The 13,521-nt window shown below is 36.4% G+C and overlaps 1 protein-coding gene across 2 annotated transcripts in view; it reads right to left on the bottom strand.

Moving 5' to 3' along the window:
- The window catches only part of EPC1 (enhancer of polycomb homolog 1), a 112,180-nt gene extending 100,420 nt beyond the window's left edge, over positions 1-11,760 (bottom strand). Inside the window, exon 1 of one of the 2 annotated variants that reach the window (XM_054436374.2) lies at positions 11,453-11,760. In XM_054436374.2, the coding sequence (XP_054292349.1) occupies positions 11,453-11,455 (3 nt within the window). In that variant the 5' untranslated portion in view covers positions 11,456-11,760. The remainder of the gene's footprint in view (positions 1-11,452) is intronic. The other variant, XM_054436375.2, reaches the window with a different exon arrangement.
- Positions 11,761-13,521: the final 1,761 nt, after the last annotated feature.

The following is a 13,521-nucleotide window of genomic DNA, read 5'->3' on the forward strand; positions in this document are numbered from 1 at the left end:
GTCCAGGCTTGAGTGCAGTGGCACGATCTTGGCTCACTGCAACCACTGGCTGCTGGGTTCAAGTGATTCTCCTGCCTCAGCCTCCCGAATAGCTGGGATTACAGGCGCCAGCCACCACACCTGGCTAATTTTTGTATTTTTAGTAGAGGTTTTGCCATGTTGGCCAGGCTGGTCTCAAACTCCTGACCTCAAGTGGTCTGCCTGCCTCGGCTTCCTAAAGTGCTGGGATTACTGGCATGAGCCACTGCACCCAGCCTTTCGCTATTCTTATTAATGTAAAGACTGGCATGAGCCACCGTGCCCGGCCCCAAACGTTTTTAAAACAATAGCTGAAGAAACTTTTAAAAAGGTTAGTAAGAGATGAATTTCACTAGAAAAATCTGATTAAATGTAATGTAGATAGTTTTGAATTTTAGGCATAAAGAAAAAATTTTTATTGAAAAATCCAGAAAATTTCATAATCATAAAAACTCAAAATTTAAAATTCCATATATTTGGCATATAAAATAACATGTATATTAAACTTTCAATTCATTTTTAAATGATATATTTTTTCAAGTTTCCCCACTTTTTCACTAGGGAAACTTGTGAATACAGTATAGCTGAACATATGTATTTAAAAAAATGCAAAATCGTAAAGTCATATAAAGGTGTCTTTTCCAATTGAAATGTACACATTTGTATTGAATTCTGAGTTTGTATTTATTTGAAAGGAAATAATAAGCAGACAGCTGCCTGTTTCTATCTTCTCAAATAAACAGCAGTGCCATTCTGCTGTTAGCCAGCCTAACACAGTACAATTGTTATTTTTCTTTCTTCTTTTCTCTGTCAATTTCTGTTCATTTTTGGGAGAAGAATGCTAAGTTACTAATATAAGTAGCCTTATAAATGTAAACTCATAATTGTCAGGAAATGTTACATAAGCGAATGTCTTCTGCATCTTTCAACTTTTTGGTGCCCTTATGCTGCCCCCTGCTGTCCAGTGTCCACACTTACTGAAAATTGTCCCAAACTTCCAACCTTTTCTACTTCTCTTTACTCCGCCATCAAAACTTACCTGGCAAAAGACCCAGACTGTTGGAGTTTCCCTCCACAATGCCAATTGTCTGGTTAACAGACAAATAAAAGAAAGAAGTAGTTCCCTCTTTATTTATCCCTTCATCATTTTCTGGCAATTGACGGAAGCATTTGAACTGGTGTTCTGTGGGCAATGCCTGGTTCCCCAGCTTGGGATTCCAAACCCTCCCTGTGTTAGACCAAGCTACTCTCATGGACCTATCTCTCCCAGTGGCTAACCTCTGCACATCATAGCCTACTCTCTATCCGCACTGACTTCTGGCTGTGTTTCCCAAAGCCACGTGTGTTCTTCCATCTTTGCCTGTGCCCACACTGCTTTCTCTACCTGGAAGATCTTCTCTCAAACTTTATCTGCTGAAAGTCTACCCATCCTTCAAGGTTTCAGTCAAAACTACCTTCTCCTTTATGGCTCAGGGCAGTGTTTTTGTTTGTTTGTTTGTTTGTTTGTTTGTTTTTTGTATCGGTTTGGTTTTTAAATGTAGTAGAAATTCAATAAAGATTTATTTAATGAAAGAAAAGCAGATAATAAACCTTATACTCTGACTCATTGACTTAATAGAGTACTTGGAGAAGATAATGATCTATTCGAGGCAGCATCTTTAATACTGCAAAATCCATATACCTGAATAGGGTGATCTTTTAAATTGCATCGCACTGTGTAAGGCCTATTTTGATCTCTGAAATCAGGTTTATCTAAGAAATACAGAACTTAGAGCACATCTTGATTACTTATGGCAAGTCTGGCGCTATTCAAGGCACTTCAGATGCACTAACTCACTGTGTTCTCTCAACAGCCATGTGAGATTAAGTGATATTACCTTGTTTGATAGAAGAAGAAACTGAGGGCCTGGACAATTGTTAGTAAAGGGCAAAGTTAGGAACTCCGAACAGATCAGACAAAGCCATGTACTTCAAGTGTTCTCCTAATGTCTGCAATAGAAATGTGGATGGAGAGGCTTCTGGTCAGCTATTCTGGAAGCTAAAAAACCTTGTCAATAGAATAACATTGGAAATTGTGACCTCATAGCCAGACAAAGCCATGACAGAAATTCAGTCAGTCAAGGATCAGAAATGTCTGGAAGAGTTGATTGTGCTATGAGACAATGTGAAAGAATAGGACATTCTGCCAAATTCAAAGGTATTTAGATTTAGATATAAAAGACAGCTACATATTCTAAAAGTTTAGGAAGTGCAAAATCCAGGTATTTTTCAATTGATGTAGCCATAGATTCTAACATGACTTGAAAATAGGTAATGATAGGACTCAATATCTAAGACAAGTAGGCCTTCAGAATACCTTTTTTTTTAAATAAAAAAATACAGTAAATAAAAATAAGGCTCAGTACACCCCATCAGTGTCTCAAACAAGGATCTAGTTGTGTTCCAGCCAAAACCACTGTTTGTCAAAAAATTTGAAGAAGCTAAGAAGGCAGACCAAAAAATTTACTTGGGAAGGCAACACCCCAAATTGTTTAGGTAGGTCATAACGGTTCTTTTAACAGGTAAGCATATTTTAACTCCAGAAAGATTTAGAATATGCTGTCAAAAGTACTGCAATTTTATTTTTAGTGTAAGTAATTGTACTATTTAAGAACACTTGACTAATGGAGTAAGAGGTCAGCCTATTAGACTTTTAAGCAGAATTCTTACTAAGTTTATGTGTATTATTGAAACATTAGAGCGAACTTAAGAGTTACGATGTTTGGAAGTTAAATTATTAGATCCGTAAGATTTTAGCTTCTTGAAAATGTTTACAAACTACTAAAGAGGCAATTATATGTGCTAAATTTATAAATTCAGTGTAAAAAGTTGGGAAGTGTTTAATTAAGTCATTCTACAGATAAGACCAGATATTATTTAAAGGATCATGATTTCTAAAATTTGCAAGATTTATCAATATGATAAGATTTGTATACTGAATTTTAAAACATAATGGAGAACTGCTACTTTGAATATATAAGCTAAAAACTTTTTATATATATTTTAAAAACTGGAATTAACTTCTGAATAGCCTTTCAATATATAAGACCCACTCTGAAGGGCATCACATAACTCTTAACTGAAGAGGAGTTACAGGGCTGGTTTTCTTCCAGCAAAAGTTTGTGTTCATTAGGCAATTTATTGCTTCACTCCACAGAACTGGTTTCACTGTTGTTAATCTTTATGTAGGTCTGGGCTTCCCTCACCTCCTAGGAGATGGATAGTAGGTTTTGAAAGATGGAGATGAGAAGTAGCCTGGCTAGTCTACAAAAACCTCCCCCAAGTTTTTGGTTTAGTGGCTTGCTTCAATAGCCGTAAGCCTGTCTCTATAACTTAGCAATTCTCAACCCTGACTGCTAGGATCCCATGGACAACTTTTGGGAAATACTTATTTCCAGATCCCATCCAGTCCAACTAAATCAGAACTTCTTAGGGTAAGGCATAGACATTTTGTTTTTAAGTTTCTGGGTGATTCTCCATACAGGCAGAGTTGAGAACCAGTGGTGCAAGAGTGTGAACCTCTCATGATCTGAAGGACCCAGAATCATTCTAGACCGGGGCTGTTCAATAGAGCTTTGGGCAGTCGTGGAAATGTGCCATAAATCTGTGCTGTCCGATATGGTAGCTACTAGCTGGGTGTAGCTGTGGACCACTTGAAATGTGGATAGTGTGACTAGGAAAATGAACTTTAAATTTTAAATTAATTCAAATTTAAATACAAATAGCCACATGTTACTAGTGAGTACTGTATTGGACAGCACAGTTCTGGAGTTTTAGGCAATTTTAAATGATCTGAGTCTACTATTAAACAGGTGCTGAATGACTCTTTTTAATACTAGACCACACTAGCCCAAACTCACTACTTATGCCTCTTCAGGATACTTCATACCAGCTTCTTGAGAAGACCTCCAATGGTATGGAAGGATGGCTTGAAGCTTATAATGGCTTCTGAGGATAGAAAGGACATGGAATTTGCTGATTTTTTCCTCCCTCATTTAGGTTGGCAATTTGTTTCTTGACAAATGAATGAACACCTTCAGAACTAAAAATTTCTGAAGTCTCATAACTTAATAATGGAACCACAAAGCAATTAAACTCTTGGAAATGGTCCTCTTCATTCTTTGGCATGTTGCAGTATTTTTCAACTGGGGATTGTGACCTCTATCTTGGAGGATGGAGAGTTTCCAGCGGATTGGAGCAGTGGCCTCAGTTTCAGAGCTAAATATAGGTCATTGGCATGGCAGCCTCCCTTTCTCAGTCTCATGGCTACTATGTCCTACTAGTGAATATGGGGCATTGGTGGTTGGTGGAATAAAATCTTGAGAAAAACAGCAAAGTGACACAGATTCAGGTCTTTCACAGATGGACCTTGATATTGAGCAAAACTAAACTCTACTTTTACCTACTTTAAAAAAATCACTTGTAAAGTATGAGTGCTGTTTTAAAAAGTTAAAAATACACACATTAATGACTCGTTGGCAAATAAATTTTAAATGTGATATTAATGCTAAAGCATAAGGAGAATCCTCCATGGCTGGGCGCGGTGGCTCAAGCCTGTAATCCCAGCACTTTGGGAGGCCGAGGCAAGTGGATCACCTGAGGTCAAGAGTTCGAGACCAGCCTGGCCAATATGGTGAAACCTCATCTCTACTAAAAATACAAAAAAAAAAAAAAAATTAGCTGGGTGGGGTGGCGCAGTAGTCCCAGCTACTTGGGGAGGCTGAGGCAGGAGAATTGCTTGAAACCAGGAGGCAGAGGTTGTAGTGAGCCAAGATCGCGCCACTGCACTTCAGCCTGGGCAGCAGAGGGAGACTCCATCTCAAAAAATAAAACAAAAAGATTCCTCCTTCAAGTCTTTGCTCAACTCTCACCTTTTCAATCAGCCTACCCTGAACATCCTATTTAATATTGAAATATGTATATATTAATTCCTTTTGCCAAAAATTAAATGACACCCTTTCAAAGTTTGCAATCCATATTTCAAAGCCAAAATACTTATCATGGCAGACAGCATCTGATAGTCTAGAGCAGTGTTCTCAAATGTTGCTGCCTGGACCAACAGCATCTCATCATCTGGGAACTAAGAAATGAAAATTCTTATGCCCCACCACAGGCCAGTTGAACCTGTAACTCTTGTGGTGGGGGCCTGGCAATCTGTGTTTCAATAAGCCCTCCAGGTGATTCTAGAGCACACCAAAGTTTGAGATCCACTGATCTAGAGTACAACAAAACCCTGCAAAATGTCCCAGAGGTGAAAGCTTCCATATATGCCAAAGTTATAAAGACTGAAACATTTCAGTACATACAACTGGCCTTATATATTGCGAAATAGATGCCAATATTCCATCCGGACCTAATGTTATGAATCATGAATTTACCCCCTTCAATAAGGCCTCACTGAATCTCTAGGCTTTGATCTTCTTCTCCCTGTAAAAATTTGTCTGAAAGAATTTCATGAGATGTTCCTGAAGACAGCAGGTAAAGTACAAGTACAAATGTATCAGACGCAAATTCAAAATACCAAATTTCATCTGCATATGACTGATAAATCAGAAGGCCGATTACTCATTCTAGGAAAACATTGTTAGATTTACAAAGTAATAAATTAACCAGAAGATTCAACAGCAATATCATAGAGCGCATTTAAAATATAAGTCAGGCCGGGCGTGGTGACCCATGCCTGTAATCCCAGCACTTTGGGAGCTGAGGCAGGTGGGTCACCTGAGATCAGGAGTTCGAGACTAGCCTGGCCAACATGGCAAAATCCCATCTCTACTAAAAATACAAAAAAAAATTAGCTGGGTGTGGTGGTGGGCGCCTGTAATCCCAGCTACTTGGGAGGCTGAGGCAGGAGAATCGCTTGAACCCGGGAGGCGGAGGTTGCAATGAGCTGAGATTGCGCCATTGCACTCCAGCCTGGGTGACAAGAGCGAAACTCGGTCTAAATAAAATAAAAGTTAGAGAACACCAATTTTACAAATATCTCATGTGATAGTAAAGAAAAGGAGGTAAGTACACAGCCTCTGATTTCAGACTTCCCAAGTTCAAACTCTGGCTTTTTCATTTCTGTGTAACATGGGCCAAGCCTCAGGGGTATAAACCTTTCTATGCCTCAGTTTCCTTGGCTGCAAAATGGGTATAATAATTGGCCTATCTCCTAATTTTGTGTGAGGATTTAAGGAGATAGAGGGTAGCATTTAGGCTAGAGGCTGGAACATAGTAAGCTCTAATCAAATGTTGTTTTTGTTATTTTTAAAATTAGCCCACGAGTGACATATCTGGCCACTGAGAAAACAGATACTAATGTTTTAATCACTCAAGAACGTTTATACAAAACAGTTCACGTTTACACAAAGCAATTAAGTGCTAACCTTATTGAGCTCTAAATATTCAGCAGGTGTTCACCCTTCTAAGCATCTTGCCTAGTTAAACCAATCCTGGTAATTTCAGTCCCCTTGTCAGTGACTGGTTTAGGTATGAGCACGTCCTACAAAGCTGGCCAATGAGCTCTAAGAAACACTGTGCTATGGGGCTTCTGAGAAAGGATTTCTTCCTTTACAACAAGATGAATAAGAGTAACTCTCCTCACTTTGGATATTTTAATATTAGGATATGATGCCTGGGTCTGCAGCAGCCACTTTGTGACTATGAGGAAAGACATTGCTGACGTTACGGCAATGTAAAAGTTTAAAGGATCTTAATAACACTGTTGAACCAAATCTAAAACTCACTGTTGAACCAAACCTAGAACTCACTTGCCACCTGATTACTCATTTAGTTGAAAAAATAAATGTCCTTATTTTTTATGCCATGATCAGTAGGGTTCTATGTCAGTATGAAAGCAAACTAAATAATATAACACATCTAGCTACTATAGATTAATTGGCTGTATGACACAATAATCTGGTAACTATTCCTGAGATCATCTTAACCCACATAGAGATTCCTTAATAAATAGTTCCTTTTCCTCCAATTCATCTGTATAGAAATAACATCAGTCTTACTTTCCTGCTCCATACCTGATATGTTTAACTAATTAACCATTGCCAAGTGTCTAATTATACAATTTTCATAAATTAAAATATGTTTTTATTTTTAAAATTTCTGTTATATATACCATTAGAAATTATTACAAAAAGTTCTAAAATAAAAATTTTAGTTCTAATATAATACTTCAATACTAATTTTATTTCCCTGTTTCATCTTCACAGTTTATATTTACCATGATGTTTATTTGATGACACTGTGAGCAAAATGCGCAAAATGAGGCCCTACCATGTTTTAAAAAATGTTTCCATCAAATGGATCTCACAGGGACATGCCCAAAACTCCTGCTACCAGAGTGATCCTCTCTTCATCTCTTTTCTCTAGCCAATAAATCGAAGTTTTATTTCTCATTTTGCAATAGGAATTTGTATTAGGCAACCATCTGTAGCATCTATTTGGGTTATATCTAAAGCTTAAGGGCTACATCCTCTCCCAACCCTAATATGTGAGTACTTGATGCCCAAATCATGGTCCTTCAATGGAAGAACTCTTAAGTCAAATCTTATTTAAACAGATCTAAATTAAAAAGATATTTTTTTCCGAAAATATTATTTGGCCTTCATTTGGGAACCTCACACATCTAAGACCTTAGATTTAAAGTATCTTTAGAACTCTGAACCACATTGGAGTGTAGACTCCATTACAGCAAGAATCCTTGCCTCTTTTGCTTAATATTGCATCCTAGCATCTTATCAGAATGATACATAATAGATGGGGGACGATCTAGAATAAACAAACCCCCGAATAAAAATAAAAACAAATGTTGAACAAATCAAGTATAAAATCTGCTTTTATCTTTTTCATAAAAATATTTATAAAATTATACATCTGCTTTACTTTCCCTTTAGATTCTCCATTTGATAATCATTTTGGAAAGATCAAAAACAAAGTCATAACACAAACACACGTTTTGTGTATCATTTTCCTCTTGTTTTCCTTTGCAAAACCATGCTGAGGGGGACAGGAGTGTATCTGTATCGTCTTATGGAAAATAGTAACACATCTAGCAAATAACAGAGGTAAATATGCACGAGAAGTGGGTAGAATTGGAAACAGACAATTTCAGTCTATATTGTACGTGATTTCACAGGATAGAATTTTATTTTATATTTTCTTCTTTTAAAAAAGTTCATTCCAAGGTAGATTAGATTAGCCCTGGCTAATATTTTTAGCATTTTATGTTTGGTCACCTTAACATCTCTAAATCTTTCTTCCCTTTGTTACCTCACCCTACCGTTACCTATTATCTAATGAGTTTGGCTAACCTGAAACTTCCTCAGTCTTTAACAATACTAATGAATGCAAGTTAATAAATTAGGAAATTGTATTGGTTCATTACATTGTCTTAATATAATTTTCAGTTTATTTGTTATTGATTGAGCTCCATAATTTCAAGTTCATTTTTCTGAGGTTTATTGTTTCGAATTTGATTTACAGATTCTCCATGTCTTTGGCATTATTTCTTTCTGCTTTCTGCAACCTGTTTTTTGGTGATTTCACTACTCATTAGCCCCTCCCTCCATCAGAGGGATAGGCAGGATGAGAAAAATGATATGACAATGTAGTAAATTTTGCTACTTGCTATTATCTGATATAATGGTGTGCAAGAAAGAAATAAGTGTGTAACTGTTGACTAAAATGACATTTTGGGATTTTTTAAAAATAATTTTTTATTGTCCATGATCTAGCAACTGTTACCATGAAAGACTGAGTTAGTTCTCTATCTACTAAATTTAATAAATAAAGGTTTTTAATCCAAAAATTTGTTATAATTCTAATCACAATCACACCAAGCTCATGAACTAAATTTCTATAAAAATGTTATCAATTAAAAAAATTAATGTTCAAGGAATCAAGAGCTAAAATGAAGCTCAAGGTGGATTTTAAAATGGAGAATAATATAAAATAGTGAACTGTTTTTGCCTCATAGATTTCAACCTCCTTAAATACTTAGTGATGTAAGAGTCATATATAAAATGTTATCGGTCATATAAATATATATGAAGGATTTTTAAAAGTGAAGATTTAACTATAATAGTTACTTCATAATCAATGATGTAATAGTCAATGATGTAGGAGAACAAAGAGCATTGCATAGCTCCATATGGACTTCAGAGCATCAGTTTGTTTTTAAAAGGGGGTTACCTTATATACACACGTTTAGTTTTCAGAGATGAAATAAAATAAAAATTATCGCCGTTCTGAATAGCAGACTATTTTAGCAATACATGTGTTGGAAAGTATATTTTATTTGGTAGATGAACTTCAGAGAACTAAACTCTCCAGCATAACCAGAAGGTTAGATAATATATTTACACCTGCAATATTTCATTCTATAAATAATCTATAATGTCAAAAACCAGCCTTGATGGGGCATTTACATTTTACGAATAGCTAAAATGTTACAGTGAACATTTTCACATTTTTATAGCATAGTATAAACAAAATATGGGCTAATACATAATTATTTTTGAAGTTCAAGGATAGGGATATATAGATAGAGTATAGAGACACAAAAATCAGACACACTATTTTTAGCCATTTTCACACATCCTTTTACTTCAACCTGTTAAATGATTAAAAAGTGAAATGAGCATTTACATATTTCAAAGTGGATAAACACGCTAAATAATAATTCTTGAAATGTTCACTCTTTCAAAAAATAATCTCTTCAATCTTATGGAAAAGTGGTCTAGTATACTATTTCAGTTGTTTTTATTTTATGTGGCAAAAAAAAAGTGCTTTAGGGTTCAATTACTGATTCATCCCACTTTCTTTTTGAACTAAGGGCACACTTACTATCTCCATAAACAACTAAAATGTTTACAGAGACCGGTAAAACCTATGTCAGATCGTAACACATTTTTGTTCTTGGGAGGCTTTGGGCCTAAATCCCACATTCTCTAATCAGATAACTCAATAAGAACAAAGATGGAAAAGATATAATCCTGCATTTAGATATGTGAACATCAAAATTTTTAAAGCCAAAAGCAATTGTGCACATATTCTTAAAAAATTATCTTATTCCAGAATATTTATTATTTTTAAAACATGACTATCTGTAATTCAGTTGCAGTATCATTTCAAAATGAAACAAACAATAATGTGGGAATTATTATATGACTATTTATTAGAAAAACCTCAGGAGAAACTTACAATAGTTATTTAAGAAATCCCTAGGTTCAAAATGAAATTCAACTTTTACAACGTTGAAGGAACTAAAACTCAAATGTTTGGTTAAATTGAAAATACACTAACACACATAATTTTGTAATATAAGGAAAACGCAAAATGTTACTTAAAGGATAAATCGACGGCTTATTACTGAATAATTCTGATATAGAGATGATAAATCAGATCAGATAAAACAACTGCAAACTGCATGCCTGTCCCTGATGTTCCCTCGACTGGTTGTGACGACATGTCTGCTCTCACCATAGTTCACAGCTCACAGAAAACATTTAAATAACACAACTGAATATTTCCACTGACTAAAATGAACTTTCTTTAAGAAAATAAAGGGAGAAGAGAATAGATGAAATCTTGCCCCACCTCTTTTTTTTCTTCCTTTTTTCTTTTAGTGAAACTGACATAAATTGTTGAGGAGCACTACAGCGCCACCAACACAGATCAATGCAAAACAAAAAAGATCTCCCACCGTGTGCAAAAAGAAAAAAAAATTAGAAAAATGCCAAAAATTACAAAATGTCTCCCAAATGTACCTTATAGGAGAAAAACAAGATAGATCTGCAAAGATTATCTAATGAAGAGCTTCAAAGAAATAATATCATAGACTACAAGTTGAGATCTGATCAGCAAATAAAGATCCACTATTTAGTAACAGCCATAACTTAATATAAACCCGGTTATGTCAACCTCCACCTTCATTATACCAAGGGCAGCTTTTCTGTAGTTTGTATCCAAGTAATCTATCAAGAGAACCACAATAGGTCCACTAAAAAAAAACTATATCCATAGTTTGCCTGCTGATAATTGAGTCCTGGACAAATTAGGTAAGACATAATTTTTATAAAGAGGATATGCACATATTTGGCATTGCCAACATTACTGGCACAAAACAAGTCCATCTTGAAATATCTGAGTTCCTCTGTAGTTCACAGTAATTAAAGTATAATTTATATTATAAACATTTAGCTTCAACAATGAAAAAAAAACTATTTTTTTTCTTTTGGTAAAAATTAACCAGGCAAGATTAGGTAGAACGTGCAGAGATCAAAGCTAAAGAAAAATACAAAGATTGGTTTTGTTAGAAGAAACACAATGAAAATCGTTTGTAGCCGGTGGCTGTTTCAAAGATTGACATAAATGGTGAAAATTACAAACTTACCATTAGTGCAGGCAAAGAAGACGGCAGTTCTTGAAAAAAAATTGTAACAATATAGGCTGGATACTTGTGTCCCTAGAAACAACAGCCTCCAGGCAGCATATGGATCTTCCAACATCTTTAAAATGTTTAGTAAATAAAAAGTAATACTTTCTTCCATGATCGGTGGCCGAATGGGGTGGCTTCCCCCAGGATCTGTGGGCGTTTGGGGGAAATCGGAGAAATATCCACAGAAGATTAAAAGCAGAGGAGGCAGCACAGCCAGAAGACTCTGGGGTTAACAACTTTGCGATGGCAAGCAGGCGAGCGCTGATTGGCTGGGAGGGCAGTGTCCCTACAGTCTGCACTATCCCCCGCTGCCCCCGCCTCCTGCAGCTCGGAAAAAAATGCAGTGTGTGTGCCATTTTACACTGGGCTTTTAAAAGCACAGCCACCAAAATGACAAAAGTCTAAGCTCGCTATGAAGTGACACTGCAAGACAATAGCACCCACGGCTGCCTGTGAGCTCGGGGGAATGCCCCTTTTAACATCTGAAGGAATACTCTGGCTTCTTGGATGTGGGTTTTTGTTTGTTTGTTTGTTTTTGTTTTGTTTTAAACAGCATTATCATGTTTTTCTTGAGCAAATTGTTGATCCTTTTCAACCACTAGATAGATCCTCTGCATGCAAACCTGGCCATGTAAAAACGATGTCCATCAAAATATTTTTTCGATTTGATCTCATGAAGGTACCTAGAGAAGCCAGTCATCCTGGAACAAAATTCATGACTCCTTTAGCTCCGAGATCTTTACTTCCTTGGCAAAAAAATATAATTTCTTATTCACAGTAACTACGATGTGTGCAAAAAGTAAAATCAAATAATGAATTTAGCGGTTAAATGAAAACAATAGGCATATTCCCACCCCCTCCCCCGCCCCCCTTAAAAACTGTTTCCAAAACCTTTACTGGCTGACAGAACTCTACCACTCTGCCTTACAAACAAAATGGCTGTGGTACCGAGTTTTTCAGGATCCTCCCACTGTGCCTCCTCCTGGCCTTCAGGAAGTGGTAAAAATCCGAAATAAATACAGTACTGAAAGTACACCATTGAGTCTGAATTCGGGGGGAAGCTTTGGTAAGAGGGTCTTAGAAATGTGCTGGTCATTATTAGTTTTTTAAAATTGTTTTGAAAAGAACATCAATCACTAGAGATTTACTTGACTGTAATTTGAACTTCCTGCTTTACATATTTATAAGGTCTTTCACCTATCTTGGCAGGCTTTCAAATTAAGTGGGCTGGGAAATTTGATGCTCGGTCTCTAGTTGTGAGCTGAGTCAGGTATTTGGTGGTTGCAACTGGGCTTTTAAATAAAGACAAAATCTAAGACTTTAAAAAAATGAACGTTAAACAGACGCAAGACTATGCTTGCTAATGTCAGAAAAGTCGACAAAGATCGTAGTGTGTCAAATACTGCATACATGTGTCAACATATTCAGTAAAAATTCTTTGCCCACTAAATTTTCTAACGAGCCAAGGAGAGAACAGGGTTTAAAGGAACTGGATTAAGAAAGGGGTGGGGAATTATCTACATTCTTCACAACCTCCTTCCCTCCCCACACACACCACACACATACACACACACACGCACATACACACACACACACACACACGTTGGTCTGGTATCCCTGCCTGGCATTTAATAGGTAACATTCTTAGAAAGATATAGCTAGGGTGACTATGAATTTATCATCTAACACAGGATACTTTGAGAGTGAAAAGGGCTAATTATAGGACAGCTGCAATAAACAGAGCCTGTCCATGATAAGCCGGGAGGTAGAACTCACTATGTTTTTAGTGAGACCTCCTTGAACTTTCACTAGACAGGTCGCCTACCGCCATGGGGCCTGGGCCAATTTAGATAGCATTTGAGCTAGACCCCTCTCTGGGCCACGTCTCTTGTCTTTGTTCTACTGCCAAGTGAAGTAGACAATCTGAGTGGACTTGGGGTCAGATATATTTAATGAACAGCCATGGTAAAGAAAATACCTAGATATGCACATCCATATGTGTATATACCCTCATATACTTTATT

The sequence above is a fragment of the Pongo pygmaeus genome, chromosome 8 (genome assembly GCF_028885625.2).
Source record: "Pongo pygmaeus isolate AG05252 chromosome 8, NHGRI_mPonPyg2-v2.0_pri, whole genome shotgun sequence".
In the NCBI taxonomy this organism is placed as follows: Eukaryota; Metazoa; Chordata; class Mammalia; order Primates; family Hominidae; genus Pongo; species Pongo pygmaeus.